The sequence below is a fragment of the Anabrus simplex genome, chromosome 3 (assembly GCF_040414725.1).
Source record: "Anabrus simplex isolate iqAnaSimp1 chromosome 3, ASM4041472v1, whole genome shotgun sequence".
In the NCBI taxonomy this organism is placed as follows: Eukaryota; Metazoa; Arthropoda; class Insecta; order Orthoptera; family Tettigoniidae; genus Anabrus; species Anabrus simplex.
Genome location: NC_090267.1, coordinates 213,456,514 through 213,476,746, shown reverse-complemented (window position 1 = coordinate 213,476,746; position 20,233 = coordinate 213,456,514). Strand labels below are relative to the sequence as shown.

Genomic DNA, 20,233 nt, shown 5'->3' with positions numbered 1-20,233 from the left:
GCCATATGTTATTATTGGTGTTATTGTGGCGTCGAAAAGAGTCATAGCTGTATTCAGCCATAAGCGATGAAGGTTATTGAGTCCACATATGTATTTAATAGCCGTTGTTGTCCTTTCTTCCACACGGTAGCTGAATGATCGACCCGTTGTCTGCAGGGTGATGCCTAGGTATTTAAATTTATTAACCACTTCCATCTCTTCGTTGTTCAATAAGAGAGTGTCCTTTGGTGATGCTGTTCTCCCTTTCCTGAATGTCATCTGCGCTGATTTCTTCATGTTTATCTCGAAATCATTCTCCAGTGCCCATTTTGCCAGGGCGTTTAATGTCGTCTGTAATTCCTCTTTGTTGGGGCCCGCTATGACCATATCGTCGGCGTACATCAGCAGGGTCGTCTCCATTGTATTTCGAAGGATATTGGTGATGTTCGCAGTGGCTATGTTGAACAGTGTTGGGCTAATGGGGTCCCCTTGCAGTACACCATTTGTCTGCCTGATTTTGTTAGATGTTGTTATTCCATCATCTACTACAATGTCGTTGTATGTCAAGATGTCTTCTATTATTTTACTAATGTAGTGTGTCTTTCAAATCATGTCTTCGATGTTTTGTAGTAGTTGTTTTCTGTCTATGAGATCGAAAGCCTTTTTTTAATCAATGAAGACTGCGTAGTATTTTCCCTTGGGCATTCTTAGTGCTGATTCTATTTCGTCCAGAAGAAATTTTACAGCTTGTGTTGTGTTTCTACCCTTCTTGAACCCGAATTGGCATTCTGGTATTTTTGGGTCTACTTCCTGTTCAAGTCTCCTCGTTAGTATTTTAGTATAGATTTTGAAGATGTTATTCTCCAGTGATATTCCTCTGTATGAATTTGTGTCATTTGTTTCCCCTTTACCTTTGTATAACATTTTAATCTTCGCAGTTCTCCAGCTTTCCGGTATTGTCCCTGATTGCAGGCATTTGTTGAAGAGGTTGGTCCATAAAGGAAGTAGTGTTTCCAATGAGTCTTTTAAGATTTCCATGCAAATATTATCTGGCCCAGGGGCTTTCTTACTTTTCACTTTAATTATGACGTCTGTGATCTCTTCTGGTGTTATCGGTGGTGGGTTTTGAGTCCGTTCCTCAGTTATGCTTCTGCACACAGCTACATTAATGTTCTGTTGATTTAGTATTTTCTTGAAGTGTTCTTCCCATTCTTTCATCGGTATAACTCTGGCTTGTGTTACATTTCGTTTCCTCAGGGCAATGAATGGGTCTTTCTTTGCTGCTTCTGCGATTCTATTCGCTTCCTCTTCCATGAATGCAGTTTTCGTTTCCTTCGAAAGTTGCTTGTAATTTCTCCTCTTAGTTGCATAGGTTTTAAGATCTTCATCTCTTCCTGTCGTTTTGGCTACGTATAACGCTTCTAGTGTTTCTGTACGCATTTTGTAACATTTTCATTAAACCAGGGCTGAGCTCTACGTTGTTTTGGTGGAATAAGAGCTTGTTGAAGTATGTTATTGATTAGTTCTAATGCTCCAGTTGTGTTGCCCTCATCTATGAGCTGCAATGAAGTTTCTATTTGCGTCTCGTTTTGTTTGGGGATATTTATATCAATCTTTCTTGATGGTCTGTCGTTGGTGGTCTTAGTAGTGTATTTGGTGTGCATATTTTCTATTTCAAATGTAGTTTCAATGGGGATATATTTTCTGATTGGTGCTGCAGAAGACGACCATAAACCTTCTTGGGCCAGATTTCGGACATATTTTCCTCTATAAAATACTAAATCAATTGAACTGGTGTCGTTGTGTGCGAAGTATGTTTTGAGTTCTGGGTCGTTTACGAGTTTGAAGCCTTCCTAGCTGAGTGTTTCCAGGATCAGTTCGGTCTTGTTACTGATTTTATCTATTCTGCAGTTAAGATCTCCTGCTAAAAGGACTGACTCATCACGTTTCACCTCCGTCAATGCTTTCATTAGATGTTCTATTGCATCTTCCGTTGTCCAGTGTGGAGGCATGTACAGGCCTACTGTTGTGAGAAGTGTTGTTCTTGTAATTAGCAAATTGTCTTCTTTCGTGGCGCTGGTTATGTTTCCAATAGTCGGTTTGAAGAAACATGAAACACCTCCCTCCGGCCTACCGTCGGTAGATTTTGCGAATGAATGTGTACTGTAAAATCCTTGGATGTGTACTGGTTCTAAGAGGAAAGTCTCTGTTGCGATTATAATATCTATGTTTACAAGTGTTTCGTGGGGAATATGTATCAAGGCATTTCTCGCACATTCCATGTTCCATAGCAGTAGTTTTAGCTGTGTAGTTTTATTAGTGTTGGGGCGGAAATCACCATTCATTTCTTCCTTGGCTTCGCATGAAGCAAAATCTTCGGAATACTATATCCTTTGGCCAGAAGTTTGCACTATATACAAGATCCATATATTTGTATGGTATCCCTACCTTGAAGGATTTCCAGTTGCCAACCGTTCTGAGTTCTTCACATTCCGTCTCCCCTTCTATTTTGTTTTTCTCTAGATATTTCTTTATTGATTCTGTTGAAGTTCCCTTGCTTGCTCTACAAATAAATAGCCAGACTTTTCGTTCCGCAGCCCTTAGCTTGTAGCTATCATCCGGTTTAGTTCCTGTGGATTCATCTGCTTTCCGTTTCTGTCTCCTTCGCATCTCGGCCCTTTCTTCTACAGTGTCCCGGTCATTCTTCCGTTGTGTAGAAATGCCCTGTATCAGTTCACTTTGATTCATATATTCTTTGTCTTGATCACTGGGTAATTTAACGATGTCTCTTCTCTCTTTGTCTCTGCTTTCATCATTTTGATTTTCTACATTTGGACTATGTTCGGCGTTTCTAGTCGGTTCTTCATTCTCCACCCTGTTTGGTATGTTTGGTGCTTTTCGTCTTGCAGTTACTCTTGGGAGGCATTGGTCAAATTCTGTCTTTATTGCTATTTGGATCTCTTCTCTCATTATTACTCCAATATTTTCGATCATGTTGTTCATTACGTCTTGGATTTTTTGCGTGAGTTTCGTCATTATTGATTGTTCTATATCTTTCCTTTTTATGGTGCGTGGTTTGCAATCCACACAAATCCATGTGAGCTTGCAATGCTCCCTCTGCATGATGTTGAATTCCCCTCTCGTTAGTCCACTACTTTCAAGGTGTTGCCATCCATCGCATTCTTCGCATTCTATTGATTCTTCATTGGAGCGAACTTCCTTCGCACAGGTGGCGCAGTTGACGACTTTCTCCATGTCGACACTCTGGTCAGTTGCCTGGTCGCCTGGTATATCTATGTATCTATGTACTCTGGGTCCCAAAATGGCGGATCTTTTCGTATGTTCAGTGAATAATTGTTTTAAGTCTTAAGATAATTCTACGTTGTATTCCTTACCGCTTCAACTTTATATTGACTCACTGCACTAAATTTTACAATCACTATCACTTTATAATACTATCTTTACACTTGGTATATTGATTTGTCACTTTGGTGTTAGGGCACTTCGATCGTCTTTCCTTCGATCTGGTAGCCCGTGATTTCAAATAGTAAACCGTCACTATCGATATACTTGTTCAAATCAACAATGGCTCATGCAGTTTTTAAATTGGTTTTCTGTGATGTAAGGATATTCGCACTAAGTCGTACACACTTATCACGAATAAATAAAATACTGCCTTAAATTAATTTATCCCTGTATCTACAAAACTGAACACTTGAATAAGGAGTAACTCTCTTGTAGTTTCCAAATTATCACTTTATCAGATGAAACACACGGTCAGATCGATGGATAATCACAGATCACATTAAATTTTAGGACATTGAGTACGTCAGTATCACATGCAGCAATCACTTTCACACTGCCTACTTATATAACTACTTATATAAAGAGCTTTTAAAGGACTATCCACGTACCAAGTTCCATGTCTGTAACATGTTAAGTTTTTGACATACACTGTAGATATTCCGGTACTGATTTTAAAAATGTTAAAAATTCACTCGCATTTTCATTTCTATTCAGTCCTTTAAGTAGTTTTCCGAAATGCGTGTTTCTTTATTATGAAAGGAGTTATCAAATACCAGTTTTCACGTTTGTAACATCTTCAGTTTTTGAGATATAGGTTTGCTCATAAAATGTTCAAGTTCTTTGTCACTTCTTTCCACCCCCTCCCCCTTAAGTGAATTTTCATAAAACAAAAAAATACGTGTTTATTTAAAAAGGAGCTTCCAAATATCAATTATCACGACTGTAACATCTTCAGTTTTTGATATATTTGTATCTTCATGAAAATAATTCAACTATTTGTCACTGTCCCCCCCCCCCCGCAAGTTGATTCCCCCCCCCCCACAAAAAATGCGTTTCTAAATTTTAAAGGAGATTCCAAATATCCATTTTCAAGGCTGTAACATCTTTAGACTTTTTAAATATAGGTATCCTCATACAAGTAATTCAACTAATGTTTCAATCCTTTCTTCCACCCTTAAGTGGATTTTCCGAAAACAAAAGAATAAGTATTTATTTTTAAAGGAGATTACATATACCAATTTTTACGTCTGTAACATTTTCGGTTTTTGAGATATCAGTATCCTAATAAAAATAATTCAATCCCCTTTTCAGTCCCTTTTTTCCCCCACGTAAGGCCACGGCCACTTCCTTCCCACTCCTAGCCCTTCCCTGTCCCATCGTCGCCATAAGACCTATCTGTGTCGGTGCGACGTAAAGCAACCAGCAAAAAAAAAAAATTTCCCCCACGTTAAGTGGTTTTTCCAAAAAAATACCTGTTTCTTATTGTAAAATATTAAAGATACCAATTTTTACATCTGTAAAATGTTAAGTTTTTGAGATATACTGTAGATATGCCCCCCCCCCATGGTGTTTCTTCCGAAAACTAAATAATAGATACATGTTTCTTTACTTTTGAAAGAGATTATAAATACCACTTCACGTCCGTGACATGTTTAGTTTTTGAGATATACTCTAGATATGCTCAGGGATTATGTGTACAAATTCTCGTTGGCAGCTATGCCCGAACGTACACGCGTAATCTCGCTGCTGTAAAATCATGGAGCTGACGTTGCCGTGTTACGGCAGTTCATTTCTTTATCCAATTCCTAGAGGAGGGGTAGTGTGGTAACAATATCTCCATAACGGTTGGTTTTAGGGCCTTAAAAATGGTTTTAGGGCCCGTAGGGCTTACCGAGTTTTGTTCTTTGCGTCAAGGGGCTTAAAATGAGCTTTGTCTCGTCCTTGTACGACAAATTCGATATTTCCTCTATATTAGACTATTATTTTAAAATATCCCCCGTCGCCCACCCCCCTTTCGAATTGTTTTGAAAATAAAATACAGCCAATGTCCCTCATGGATTATGTGTACGAATTTTGGTTGACAGCTATGCCCAAACCTTCATGCATAATCTTGCTGATGTAGAATCCTGGAGCTGACGTTGCTATTGTTACGGCAGTACATTTCTTTATCCGATTCCTAGAGCAGGGGTAGTGTGGTGCCAATATCTCCATAACGGTTGGTTTTAGGGCCTTAAAACATGGTTTTCGGGCCCATAGGGCTTAGCGAGTTGTGTTCTTTGCGTCAAGGGGCTTAACATGAGGTTTGTCTCGTCCTTGTACGACAAATTCAATATTTCGCCTATATTAGCCTATAATTCATATATCTCCCCTCCCCCTGTCGCCCACCCCTACGAATTTTGGAAATAAAATATAGCCTATAGCACTCAGCGATAATGTATCTTTCTATTAGTGAAAGATTTTTTTAGAATCGGTGCAGTAGTTTCTGAGATTAGCCTCCAGATATAAACAAACTCACAAAATTCGCACTTTCTATTATATTAATAATATAATATAGATAACAATACATATTCACGATATACAAACAAACAAGAAATTCTAACAAATATATTTTAACCGCTAGAATACAAATAGCCGATATATGACGAAGAACTGACGGAATTTCTTTCAGTACAGACTGTAATTACATATTTATTTGAACAAATATTAACCTCATTAGTACAAAGTGACCATGTGATACCACCAGCACGCACCGAGCGACAACTCTGCCACCTGATAACCAATGTTAAACCAGCGAATGGCCATTATATTCACTCCCGTCATATCTATGTTCTTTCTGATGAATAACAGATGATATTATCCACGTGCTCTAATTCCGCATTATTATATCTATTATATTCACAGGGAATGAAGAGGCAGTACGCACGAATGATGGAAGAGGATGCCACTACTGCTACCAGCACCTCGGAATATCGATTCTACCTTCAGCTTCTAGACGAGTGTAATGCCAAGAAGAAGGAACCACCACCACCGTACGTCACAGAGGATGGTAAGGAAAAATATACAATCAAAGGGAAAGGAACATTTGCTAGTTTCTGCACTAGGATGCACTCTTATTATACAATTAAAATCTTATCCGCAGAGTACTTTCCAAGAATATATTCTTTGCTATTTCACAGAACACCGGATAAGAGAGTCTAAGTGATTTATTAGGATGAGGAATTCCGTGCTAGTCATTTCATAGTTGACAATAGCAGAGCAGTCCAACCTTTTCCTGTACTGGGGCGCATCTGACTCTTGACAATGGAGGCGCGATTGCCGTTTGATGATTAAAATAATAATAATAATAATAATAATAATAATAATAATAATAATAATAATAATAATAATAATAATAATATATAAACTTATAGGCCGATGTTGACTGAATATTTAAAAATATATTGTACTTACACAATTAATGTGAAATCAGGCACTGATAGTTCGCTGCAAGTTAAGGAACGTATTGTTTCCTCTTTTTACTATTAAAACTGTAGGTTGGCAATCATTTAGTCATGATCAGAATCATTGTATTAAATAATATTTTCAATTAAAACTGATGTATACTTTTTACAGTTAATGTAATTCATTCTTCAATGAACGTTAAACAAAGTTTAAATGTAAGTTAAAGAAAAGAGCAAATGAAGTGAAGTTATCGATAACTAGCACACAGCTTCTTGCCACGATGCAATCAGAATTCTACTGGGGATTCAGTGAAACTGCTCCGCGGTCGTGAACAGCAGATGCTTTCTAAGAATGTAATAATACTGAGAAGGAAGGATTTTTGAAACATTCACAATGCGGTCGTTTCGTGGAAAGTGTTCTAAGTGGCAAATAGCAAGTGTCAACATATTCACCTCATCCCCCAACTTTTCTCTTTAACGCCTGGCACTTAAGCGGGGATAAAAATCTTCTGAGGTGTCACAATACATGCCTGAGAGAATATTCCGAAATATCAGATGGTGTGGTCTGTGCAATGAGTACAGCTAAAACTAAGAAGAGAAAGAGGTGAATCAATTGTGGAAATGCCAGGGGAAAGTTTAACCATTAATTGTTTGTTCGAAAATAATCCTAAAATTGTTGCTACGATTAAAATTCGTACAATTACATCCGCGTTTTTAACGGCCTCCGTGGCTCAGGTGGCAGCGCGTCGGCCTCTCACCGCTGGGTTCCGTAGTTCAAATCCCGGTCACACCATGTGAGACTTGTGCTGGACAATGCGGAGGCGGGACAGTTTTTTCTCCGGGTACTCCGGTTTTTTCTGTAATATTTCTTTCCAGCAACACTCTCCACTATCATTTCATTTCATCTGACAGTCATTAATCATTGCCTCAAAGGAGTGTGAGAGGCTTCGACAGCCGGCACAACTTCCATCCCCGGTTAAGAGCGTGCAGCTGTGAGATCGCATCCGGGAGATAGTGGGTTCGAATCCCACTGTCGGCAGCCCTGAAGATGGTTTTCCGTGGCTTTCCATTTTCGCACCAGATAAATGCTGGGGCTGTACCTTAATTAAGGCCACGGCCGCTTCCTTCCCATTCCTAGGCCTTTCCTGTCCCATCGTCGACATAAGACCTATCTGCGTCGGTGCGACGTAAAGCAAATAGCGAAAAAAAAATTCCATCCCTGCCCCAGTCAGTAACTGGATAACAGGTTCTAGGTCTTCATTTTCAGATCTGTGTTTGGAGGGTGCTAAAAGAGTAAACCAAGGGCGCCAACGCAACTGCGGGCACCGCGTTGGACAGGGCTGGACTACAGAGTATGTAAATGTATTGTCTGCTAATCTATACATTAGCAGTTTTATTAGTTTCAATATTAATGTGGCTACCAATTTAGTTTCAGGCAGGAATGTTTACATAACTCTCTACCCCTATATGAGTAAGAATTGAGTTACTGGAGTGCAATAGCGAAGAAATCCACATTTAGTTAAATCTATCTTGGCGATAGTATTCGAAATTCAGACTACTGAATATGTGCCCATTTCCGGATTAAGTGACTCCAATGGTAGATCGCCAGCTTACTGATATCAACCTGACCGATGCGATCAATCCAATGTTACATGTAGATGTTCATATAAGCTGACCTCGTGCCAGTACGTTAACACCACGTATATCTTCTGCGGAACAGAATTTCTTCCACCTAGGCTCCTGCGATAATTATGAAAGTGTTAAGTGTGACATAAAACCAACAACATTATATAAGTTAGTAGGTATAATACCCGGCGCTGCCCGTGCATTTTATTGTTTCCTTTAGGTATTTTATTACATGTTAATTATGTGTGAAGAGAATTTTTGTAGATTTCGCTATTATGACGTTGACTGATTAAGAACTATTTTGTAGTTTAGAAGTTATTGTTGTGTTTAATCTCAAGTCTTATAGATTATTTTCTTTCTCGTTAAGTTTGGACATTTTATTCATCACCACTTTTCGCTATGCCTACGCAGCTGAACTGGTACTTCAATGACATCCTGAGTGCCCCAATATAACTTAGCGGCCACGGAAACTATGGATTCGACGCAAATATTGGTCACTTTCGATTATTCTTGTACGTCATTCCCTCCCTCGAAGGTGTTTTACTCCTCCAGTATCATTTTTTGAGGTAGTAATTCGTATTTGTACGAAGTTTGGTTGAGAGCTATTCTGGAGGACACTGTACACACGTACATCTACAATCTAAGTCATTTTCTCTTTCACACATTTTACTTTTAGGATTTGTATTACTTATTTCAAGTGTTTGCTCTTTAAGTTGTTTCAATTGTGACGTTGATTGATTTTTATGAACTCCTTTTAACATTTTTAAATTGAAATATTTTTATGTGTATAATTTTACGTTTTGACCTGTTATTATATTGTTTTGGCTTAAAGTATTTTTTTGAGGCAGGCCGGATTGTCTGGGAAGTAGTTGATCCTTTCCATTAATAACAAAAATAAGTTATAACGTAATGTATTTACGCGTCGCATTATGGATATGATGTACACGATTCCAACTGTCACTGGGGCTCTCACCAATCAGCCGAGCGACGCCAAAAACTGCGTAAACAACATTAATCTCGCTGAATTAGGACATTTTCTCCATCACCCCTCCTGAATCACCACGTTGATGGGTGCTGAACTTGCACTAAAACGCCATCCGGAGTGTCACTGTTCATCTCATTGACACCGGAAAGTATGGATTCGACACTAATATCGGCTGTTTTCGATTATTTTACATATCACCCCCTCCCCAGGGGTAGCTTATCCCTACAGTATCTTTGCGAAATAGTAACTCATATCCGTACCGAGTTTGCTTGAGAGCTGTGATGAGGTATGACATCCAAATTAAAGGCGTCCGGATGTCAGTATTCATCTAAGCGACCTCGAAAACTATGGATTCGACAGTAATATTCGTCGTTTATCGATTATTTTGTAGTATCACCCCCTCCGCCAGCGGTGCTAAGGGTTGTCTTACCCCACGTATTTTTTTTCCAGATAGTATAGTAAGTCATGTGTGCACCGGTTTTAGTCGAGAGCTTTGCTGGAATATAACACATACATCCATAATCTCGGTCATTTACGACATTCTTTTCCCACCCCCTCTCATCCTCCATTCCGACTGGGCCTGAATTATGAGGTAAACGGCATCCAGAGAGTCAAGGGGGTTAGGGGAGTCCTGCCCCCTCAGTCATTTCAGTCATGTTTGTTTGTTTGTTTGTTTGTTTGTTTGTTTGTTTGTTTGTTTGTTTGTTTGTTTGTTTGTTTGTTTGTTTGTTTGTTTGTTTGTTTGTTTGTTTGTTTGTTTGTTTGTTTGTTTGTTTGTTTGTGTGAACGCTATGCTGGAACATACATTCATCCATAATCTCGGTTACTTTGGATATTTTCTTTTTCACCCCTTCTCACCCCCGTGCCGATGCAGGTGAACTTGGTCTTTAAAGATATCTGGAGTGTCAATATTCATCTCAGTGATGCCGAAAAGTATGGTTTCTACTTTAATATTCGTCGTTTCTTATTACTTTTATACTTCATCCCTTTTCCACTTCCGCTTAGGGGGTGCATACACATAAATTCTGGACGTTTTTCAGCACTTCTCACCCCCATGTCGATGGGAACTGAACTTAAACTTAAACGACATGCGGAGTGTCACTGTTCATCTCAGCGACCACGAAACCTATTTTTTCGACACTATTTTCGATTATTTTTATATATGCCACCCCCTCCCGACCACAACCCCCACAGTGTTTTTTTCGAGACAGTCATATATGTATCAGAATCTCTTCTTGGCCTACTGTAGCTTACATTTACGCATGAGCCTACTTCGAACACCAGGCGTGTATTCTACTGCTAAATCCTTGAGCTGACGTTGCTATGGTTCATGCTTGTTATTTTTTCATCCCATTCCTAGAGCGGGGTAGTGTGATGCCAATGTCTCCAAAACGGCTGGTTCTAGGCCCTTAAAACATGGTTTTCGGGGCCCGTGGAGCCTTTTACGTTTTTGTTCTGCGCGTCGTGAAGCTTAAAATGAACTTTGTCTTTTGCCTATATTAGCCTATGTTAATGTGCTTAATGGCCTAAATCTACGAAATGGAGAGGGATGTTAAAACTTCTTGTAGATGGAGTTACCCGCAGGGTCCTAAAAGGTAAGTATACAAAATTCAGTTCAGATTGGTGGAACGGTATGGATTTGTATAAGGAACAGACAGACAGACAGACAGACAGACAGACAGACAGACAGACAGACAGACAGACAGACAGACAGACAGACAGACAGACAGACAGACAGACAGACAGACATTCTATTTTATATATATAGAAGATATATATAGATATCATCATAATCATCTCCTCAACTCATAGGTCGGTATACAACATGGAAGTAGTGTACTGGCTGCATTCTTCCAGGCAGTTGTTTGGCTTCATAATGTCGTCCATTTATTGACGAATGCTCTTCCTCTGGGTTACTGCCTTTAACACGTCCTTCCAGCAGCGTGAAGCACAAATTGGTGTGTCTTATCAAGTGGCAGATAAGTTCAGTTTTCATTTTTCCTTGAAGGCATCAACAAGGTGTACCTTCCTTGTATTTGAAGGGACACTCCCTCATTTATTTTCCTTTCTTCCCACGATATGCTCAGTATACGCCTCCAGCACCACATCACAAATACCCTTAGTCTCTCATTCTCAGTCTTTCTGAGAGTCCATGTTTACAACATGAATGTAGTTCATGTGTCTATAAATCCCTGACCGACCTCGATAGTTGCAGTCGCTTAAGTGCGACCAGTATCCAGTATTCGGGAGATAGTGGGTTCGAACCCCACTGTCGGCAACCCTGAAGATGGTTTTCCGTGGTTTACCATTTTCACACCAGACAAATGCTGGGACTGTCCTTTAATGAAGGCCACGGTTATGTGTGGTGTGTTGGGGACAGCACAAACACCCAGCACCCGAGCCAAGCGAATTAAATATTTACGGTTAAAATCTCCGACCCGGCTGGGAATCGAACCCCGGGACCCTCTGGACTAAAGACAAGCACGCTAACCCTTTAGCCATGGAGCCGGACGTGAAATTCTCTTCAGCCATTTTCTCGTGATGCGCGTACAGACAGACAGACAGACAGACAGACAGACAGACAGACAGACAGACAGACAGACAGATAGACAGACAGACAGACAGACAGAGATAACGGAAAATGAAAAAATGTAGTTGCATGTTACTGTGGAGACGACCGATAAACAAATACGATTCATTTTAATTCCCGAGCAATGTACAGACAAAATTCTTTTTATATCCGTAGATTATCCCTATCTATGTCTATCTGGGAAATTAATATTTTAGCTTTAACAGTGGCAAATTGCATTCCAATAGCATTGAAGTGCTAGCCCAAAATACTGCTTTAAAATTTAAGAAATCGAACTATATTCCTAGGTATTTTCAGTATGTGTTGAGAACTAAAAATAGTAATACGGCAATTTCCAGCAACAGAACAGTGTTGTGCATGGTATTGTTATTTTCTCCTGAAATATTTTCTACTTATTTATAATGTTCAACATTTCTGTCAGTACTATTTCTCCTGTAGGTCGGCTACGTGGATAAATGGTTAGCTTGATCCTAGGGGTCTCGGGATTGATTCCCGGCTGGGTCTGGACTTTTAAGCTTACTTTGCTAATTCTTCTGGTTTGGGGGCTGAGTGGTTGTGTCGTCCTCAGTATTGTAATTCATCTTAAGTCGGACCCCATCCTCACAGACGCTCAAGTCGCCCATGGGACGTCGTCTCGAAAAACCTGCACCAGGCCTCTTCGAAGGTCACATGCAATTATTATTATTATTATTATTATTATTATTATTATTATTATTATGGAGTGCGGCCTCGGAAGATCCTGGTGGAGGTCTTTCGAGTTGATGCCGTATAGGCGACCTATGCGTTTGTGAGAATGGAGCTCTGCCTATGATGGTTTCTAATATGAAGACGGCAAACATATCCAGCCCCCGATCCACTGGAATTAACCAATGATAGTTAAAACCCCCGACCCGCCCATCAATCGAACCCGTGACTCCAAGAACTAAATACCAGCACACTAACCATTTAGCGATGGAGCCGAACTTCTTGTTCTACCGCTTTTCCCACACCTACGGGGTCGCGTGTGCGAACTGTGTCGCACATGTGGATGTGACCCTGTTTTACGGCTGGATGCCATTCCTGATGCCAACATTATATGGAAGGATGTAATCACTATTGCTTGTGTCTGTCGTGATTGGTAGTGTAGTGTGTTGACTGAATATGAAGAGGAAAGTGTTGGAACAAACACAAACACCCAGTCCCCGAGCCAGAAGAATTAATCAAACACGATTAAAATCCCCGACCCGGCCGGAAATCGAACCCAGGACCCTCTGAACTGAAGGCATCAATGCCGACCATTCAGCCAATAAACATGAAGCCGATTATTATCATGCTGATTATTATTATTATTATTATTATTATTATTATTATTATTATTATTATTATTATTATTATTATTATACCGGGAGGTACATCTCTACGCCGCACATTTAAATATTGAGCCAATTAGAACTCCTCTACGGGAGAAACACTGAACTTGGAACTAGACCTACTTAAACTTTTCCTCAAAAGATGTCACTACCGTAATTTTGTGATTATGAAGTTGCCAGTACTGTGTGAATTTCGAAATGTTTTGTTTTCCATTGATCAAGAAGTGTGGACATTCTCTCATAGATCTCACTACACAAACTATGATCATGGACCCTGGTGAGAAGTGAAAGAATCTTTTTTGAATAAATTATTTTTCTTTACTAAATTTTGTTCATTCATCTTTGGGTTGGCAATATTTATCTTTTATTTCTGCCAGTTTTGAATTCAGCCAATCCCTAATTTCTGTAATTAATTTTCAATCTATCACGTATTTCTTCTTCGATTTTGAGTGTAACTTTTGATGTTAACCAATTAAACGCCGCGGGTGTGTCTTGATTATTCAGGAAAGGTCTCGAACCTTCCCCGAGGGTTGATAAACTGCGGATTTTTACGTCTCTTGGCCACTTGATCAACATCTAACTAAGTGTGTGTATGTGAAGCAGGAGGCGGGAGGTGCCTCTTTCATCAGGCGGCAGTACTTCGACAAGGTGTGGCCACTTAACATCTTCACCTTTTGCTAGCTCCGCAGTTTAACCCGAGGGATAGGTCTGAAAGTTTTCCATGTAGCCTACTTTTCTAAATATGTAATGTTTGCCGGCTTATGTGAAACTTAATAAAACCTTTAACTGTAAATCGGGGATAGAGAGTACTATACCTTCTCGAGCTCCCCTTCATATTGGTTTGAGGTGACTATGTTTCGTAACTGGTTTTCTTCTTTTCTGTAATGTCTTAAATTATTCTTATACGAGTCACCTCCATAGTTTGGGAATAGCCCCTGTTTCATCGGCCTAGTGCCTTTCAGGTTTTAGAATGAGTATTTAGGAGTGCAAGTACACGACTCCATTCATTTTGGTATATCGGGGCATTTACTTAACCTGTTCTTTTTCCGCTAAGGCCCAGTAGGTTGGGTACAAGATACCCCCGTGTCGTTTTTGTAAGTTGTGCCTTGATGGCAATTAATGGTAAAGTGTGGTATTGCCTTTAAGAGGCTTGAAACACTGAGAGTGTGTGAGCTCTTTTCAAATGTTGTAAAGGTGCCTCTGGGAGGCTTGACATTGACATTTTGGGAGCATGTGCTCCAGGCATTAGGGGATTTCTGCCCTTGCATTAAAATTTGTGCTTTGGTAAAACTGAGCTAAGAGCTCAAAGTTGTAAAACTAAGGGCGCGTAGCCCAAGAGTGTAAATATCACTAAAATTGGGATCTTTCTTGTCTTGTTTCTAGTTTGTCATTGTACTTGATATATTATTGTGTTCACTTAGTGAAAGATTGTTAAGTTTGAAATGCTAAAAAAGGAAAGAAAATATAACCTTGTTACAGTTTTAAAATTAACTTTGATTTGGTAGTTAGACCATTCACTCCGGCACCTTCTTTCACCTCTGCTGATCCACCAACCACGGTAACAATTATTATTATTATTATTATTATTATTATTATTATTATTATTATTATTGCTCCTGTAGATCATTTCTAGTAAAACTAGTAAAACTAAATTCAGTGTGTTGGCGGTTGTGTTAGTAATGGGGGAGACCAGTCAAAACTTCGTACCCGCTTGCAGCATGTGAGATCATTCTGGAAGGGTAACCCTCTTCGAGATAAGAGAGAAAGGTAGAAGTACTGATGTTGGTTTCCAACTCGCTGTTTACCTAAGTGAGCTAGTTTCCAATTTAGCTCTTTTTAAACTGTTTAACGACGCATTAACACACGTATGTTTTAATGACACTGCGAAAGGATATTATTAAATCTGGGAATATAGCAGTCATGACCTTAGTTAAAATAAAGCCCAATCACATACGTGGAAATCACGAAAAGGACTTAGGACTGCCGACGGCTGGGTTGAACCCAATGTCTTCTAAATGCAAGCCTATAGTTACACGGTTCGTACCGCTATACCACTTCGCGCGGTGTATGGGTTTGCCTTATAACTGGTCTATGCCCCTTAATGCGCCGTTTTCTGACATTTTAACTTCAGAGCAGAAATCTCAATTATGATGCATTTTTTAAATCTATCCTTTTAAAAAATGTACATCACAGTTGAGATGTCCGACTCGTTGGCTGAATGGTCAGCGTACTGGCCTTCGGTTCAGAGGGTCCCGGGTTCGATTCCCGGCCGTGTCGGGGATTTTAACCTTAATTGGTTAATTCCAATGGCCCGGGGGCTGGGTGTTTGTGCTGTCCTCAACATTCCTGCAACTTACACACCACACATAACACTATCCTCCACCACAATAACATGCAGTTACCTACAAATGGCAGATGCCACCCACCCTCATCGGAGGGTCTGCCTTACAAGGGCTGCACTCGGCTAGAAATAGCCACACGAAATTAAATTAACAGTTGAGATGTCTGCTCTGAAGTTAAATGTTTGTTTTAATCTATCCTTGGATGTTAGGCCCCTATAAACAACAAGCAGAAAACATCAAATCTATAGTTTTGAAGGAAATAGTTAATGCTCGAGTAGCTGATAATTCGAATTCTTGTTCCCAGCATATTTTCAGCTCCTCCGACTTGGGCAAAATCGTTATTTTTTATAAAGTGTGGACATTCCAATGGTAGGCATACAATGTAGTTTATTTCTCTCCTGCCAGGATTGTTCTTCGGTCAGACTGAATACCTACCAGAATTTGTCAGTCAAGCAGACAATCTTACGTACCGCAGTTTATTTATTCCTAGACACGCCACATTCCGTATGTTATTCCGTAGAACTCTGCCCTAAATTTTCTGAGTTGTATTTATTTCCTCTCTGTCCGTCTTCAAAGGCTTCCTCTCCAGCGTAGTAAATTCTTTAGTGAAGCATTCCAACCAATCTGTCAACTACATTCCGTTTGGATATAAACATTTAATAAACGTTTTGGCAGACGCTTTCGTGTATTAGGACATGTATGTTCACTTTAATATTGATCTGAATATCGGAAGGCATTCACTTGACGTTTTAATGACGTAGTGGAGAAATCCTTATTAGTAAGAAAGACATAGCTTATTTTAACAGCACGAAGTTATGATTTATAGCTACCGGGCGAGTTGGCCGTGCGCGTAGAGACGCGCGGCTGTGAGCTTGCATCCGGGAGATAGTAGGTTCGAATCCCACTATCGGCAGCCCTGAAAATGGTTTTCCGTGGTTTCCCATTTTCACACCAGGCAAATTCTGGGGCTGTACCTCAATTAAGGCCACGGCCGCTTCCTTCCAACTCCTAGGCCTTTCCTATCCCATCGTCGCCATAAGACCTATCTGTGTCGGCGCGACGTAAAGCCCCTAGCAAAAAAAAAAAAAAAGATTTATAGCTGCCTCGGTGTATCAGTGGTAGGGTATCACTCATGATCCCAAGTTCGTGGATAATTCAAAATATATATTTCAAAACCTCATTGGACACTTCGCGGCCGGGGAGCATCTACTGAGCTATCCTTAAATGGAAGCTTAAGTGTTCTGGAAAAGTGAAAAAAAAAAACCTTACCTCACAGATTTTTAAATTTAAAAGCTTTTCTGGGGACGTTCTAATATTGTCCAACGCAACAGTGTTTTTGTCATTTCAACCCATATTTCCAGGTTTGCTGGTGAGTGCGTCAACTATTTCAATTAGGATAATGACACAGAATAGAACTAGATTCGGAAGAAAATACCTTCTAATTTCATATTTAATTTCTGGAAAGAATCAGTCCCGTACTGCTACATTGCCACTGGGGTAGAAGATAATTAGGCCCTAATCATGAATGCCTACAGTTTTCAATATTCCAAACAGTTCATGCAAAAATCCATGATGAAATGATTATAAATATAATATAGTCACCAGTGACGAGTTCGTACAATTCTGCTCAGGTTGTATCCCACAGGAGGGTGGAGCGAAAAAAGGGGAACATGAGGTGAAGAACTCAGGCAATGTGCTCAAGGTCATGTATTCTGTGGAAACTTACAGATTTATTCCAAATTTTAGACTCGTAAAAGGATTTGTTTGATTGACTGTACAGTTGAAGGTGTGCCGTAAAACTGCCTCTGACTAGTTATATGTTGCCTAATGGCAACAGTATGCAGTAGAGGGTTTTAACAAGTAGCTGAGATGCTCCGAAATTTACAAGGGTTAATTTAGAAAGTATACAACATCCGGACCTCGTAAGCTCAAAATATTTACAAAATAGAATAAGTATTTACAAAATGGAATACAACTCACTTTTTGAGAGGAACAGTCTTAACCTTTGAACCGAAGGTCTTCAAAATCTTGCAAGGGGGAGAAAACCCCTTCGGGAGTTTAAGAATTTATTGAAATAAACCTCGGCTTCCAGTTTTACAATATACCGGGGATCGAACCCCGGGAGTTCACTTTACATTAGAGTAAACCCTTGTGGGCTATGAATTTCTATGCATGACCACATCGTTCATAATCACAGTTGAAGCAGTTGGTACATTGCTGCACAATTACCTTTAAATATCTAATTATATATATTACCCTCAAGAAGAATATACATTGTCAGAGGCATAAGGCCCACACTACTGGGCCATAACAAGTGAAAGAAGATTACATTTGTAAGACAGAAGGTAAACAATGAAAAGGAGGCGGAAACACAAGCGCCCTGAATTAATTTTTAGAGAGGAGACCTGAGTGGGCGAAAACCCTATGGTACAGGGGGATTATTAAGAAGAAAATAAATTTAAAGCCGAAAAACGTGTAGAAATGTAGAATGTTAGAAAACTTAGTCACACCACATTAATTTTGGGGCGTTATAACGTGGGTAACCACTCGTGCTTCCTTACATTTCAACTATTTCCCATACCGAAATTAAAATATGGAAGTCCAAAGACTGAAATTTACATTATTATTTTAAAAATGAGAGAGCCCTTCCTTTTATTTGTGCGAAAAAGCCAGCGTCCTTGCAATTACATACTAAGGGGAACGTAGAAAAAATTCCCTAGCTTCACACACACTAGATTCACTTAATACAATTGACTGTCATGCCTTGTATATAAAGATGACATGACGCCGAAATGCCAGCCTCTCATCTCCCGGAAGATATGCCCTCTATCCTCTGTCCTAGAACACACAATAACACCGCCGCAAGATCAGACAACTGCGTTCCTTATATAGTGGTTAGGCAGAATAATCTAGATGTTTCAAATAAGCACCCTTTTTGTCGGGTTAAGGGATTTTAACATCAACATTTATGATAGGATTATCAACTTGATATTACTCCTCTAGATGTGCGGGTTAATTAAATGGCAGTTCTGATAACTTCGGAGAATTGAAATATAAGCAATAGAAGGTATACAGTTCGTACACCATACAAATACAAACATTCTTCATGACTAGTAATGTGATCTGAACCCCAGATTGCGCTAAAATAGATATATCAGAGACATCAAGCCTTCGAAGGGAAAATCTACAACGATTTCACAAAGATCTCAATGTTTACTAAAGATGGGTGCATAGTTGGAGAAGACACAACTTTATCTTCGCGGAGCCTTACTTATGGTAAAGTTAATAATAATAATAATAATAATAATAATAATAATAATAATAATAATGTTATTGATATACGGTACCATATAACATGCTTAGTGACATTTAAATGTTCGACATCCCTCTGGAACCCAGATTGAAATTTATTACATTCAGAATGGTGGAGGAATACGAGGTACGACAATCTTATAGAGAAAGCCAGATTAATGTGATATGTGCAACGGTGTCGTTGTTTAGTGGAAGATTTTGGTGAGGGTGGTTATTGTTGTAAGGGAAATTATAACTAGGAAACTATCCTCTATTAACTTTAATAATTACCGAGCGAGTTGGCTGTGTGGTTAGAGCCGTATATCTGTATGTTTGCATTCTGGAGATGGTGTGTTCGAAATCCAACATCGGCACCACTGAAGAGGTTTTTCCATCGTTTCCCATTTTCACCCCAGACAATGGTCTGGGCTGTACTTCATCTGACCAATTCCTTCCCAATTCTAGTCCTTTCCTACCCCACCGCCACCTAAAACTTATCTTACCGTAACGCTAAACTACTAGCCGCTCTTTTACCAGTAATTAGAAATGAAACAGGAAGATGGCTTTCAATCCATCGAAAATCGAATGTATCTAAGAAAGAAAGGGAAAGACCATGAAGTGTGTGGAAATGAAATACTCCCTGGGCCTCGCAAATTTAATACCGGTTAGGTAGGAACAGAATAAGAGTTTATGACCGAGTGTCGGGTAGGAAAGATGAAAATGGCAGCCTGGGACTAGCAAGGGGTTAAGCTAGGGGGCTCATGTTCGTCAACCTATGTTCTCAATTTGAGAGTCAATACCCTATGACAGGCAGAGGATACCGTTGATGTATTTTAGGCCCCTCCTCACAAGACTTTTGAATATAAGAGTTTCTCGGGTACTAAGTTGTTTAATGGTCCTGGTGTCTTTTCCTCTTCAGGTACCATATTTCTTCTTCGTCTTCTTCGCCCATAGTTGCGACTTTGTACGAATAGCTGGCGGAAGTGTAGTATGGTTACGGACAAAGGAATGCAGATCTGAAGACCTAAAAGCTCCACCTGGAACCAGAAAACTCAGCGTTATAATCATGATATCAAAATTCACGAAAAACAACAAGCTTGCTTTACGCTGAAAGTAGCTCGTAGCTGTTCGTGAAAGTTAATAACAATGTTATTGTTTTTACGTCTCACTAAATGTTTTTTGACGGCTTTCGGAGATTCGTGAATGTTGATATCATTGCTACAGCTTTAGGTATAGTCCGTGACATTGGCGTAATTTAAGCATTTTGACTGAAGGTTTCAGGGATTACCAGGGAGTCCGTGGTACTTCCCTTTTGCTGATGGTGA

The 20,233-nt window shown here is 39.6% G+C and overlaps 1 protein-coding gene across 1 annotated transcript in view; it reads left to right on the top strand.

The window, feature by feature from the left end:
* The window catches only part of hec (hector), a 272,234-nt gene that overhangs the window by 29,930 nt on the left and 222,071 nt on the right, over nt 1-20,233 (top strand). Inside the window, exon 2 of the mRNA XM_067142876.2 lies at nt 6,187-6,331. Coding sequence (XP_066998977.1) covers nt 6,190-6,331 — 142 coding nt within the window. The 5' untranslated portion in view covers nt 6,187-6,189. The remainder of the gene's footprint in view (nt 1-6,186; nt 6,332-20,233) is intronic.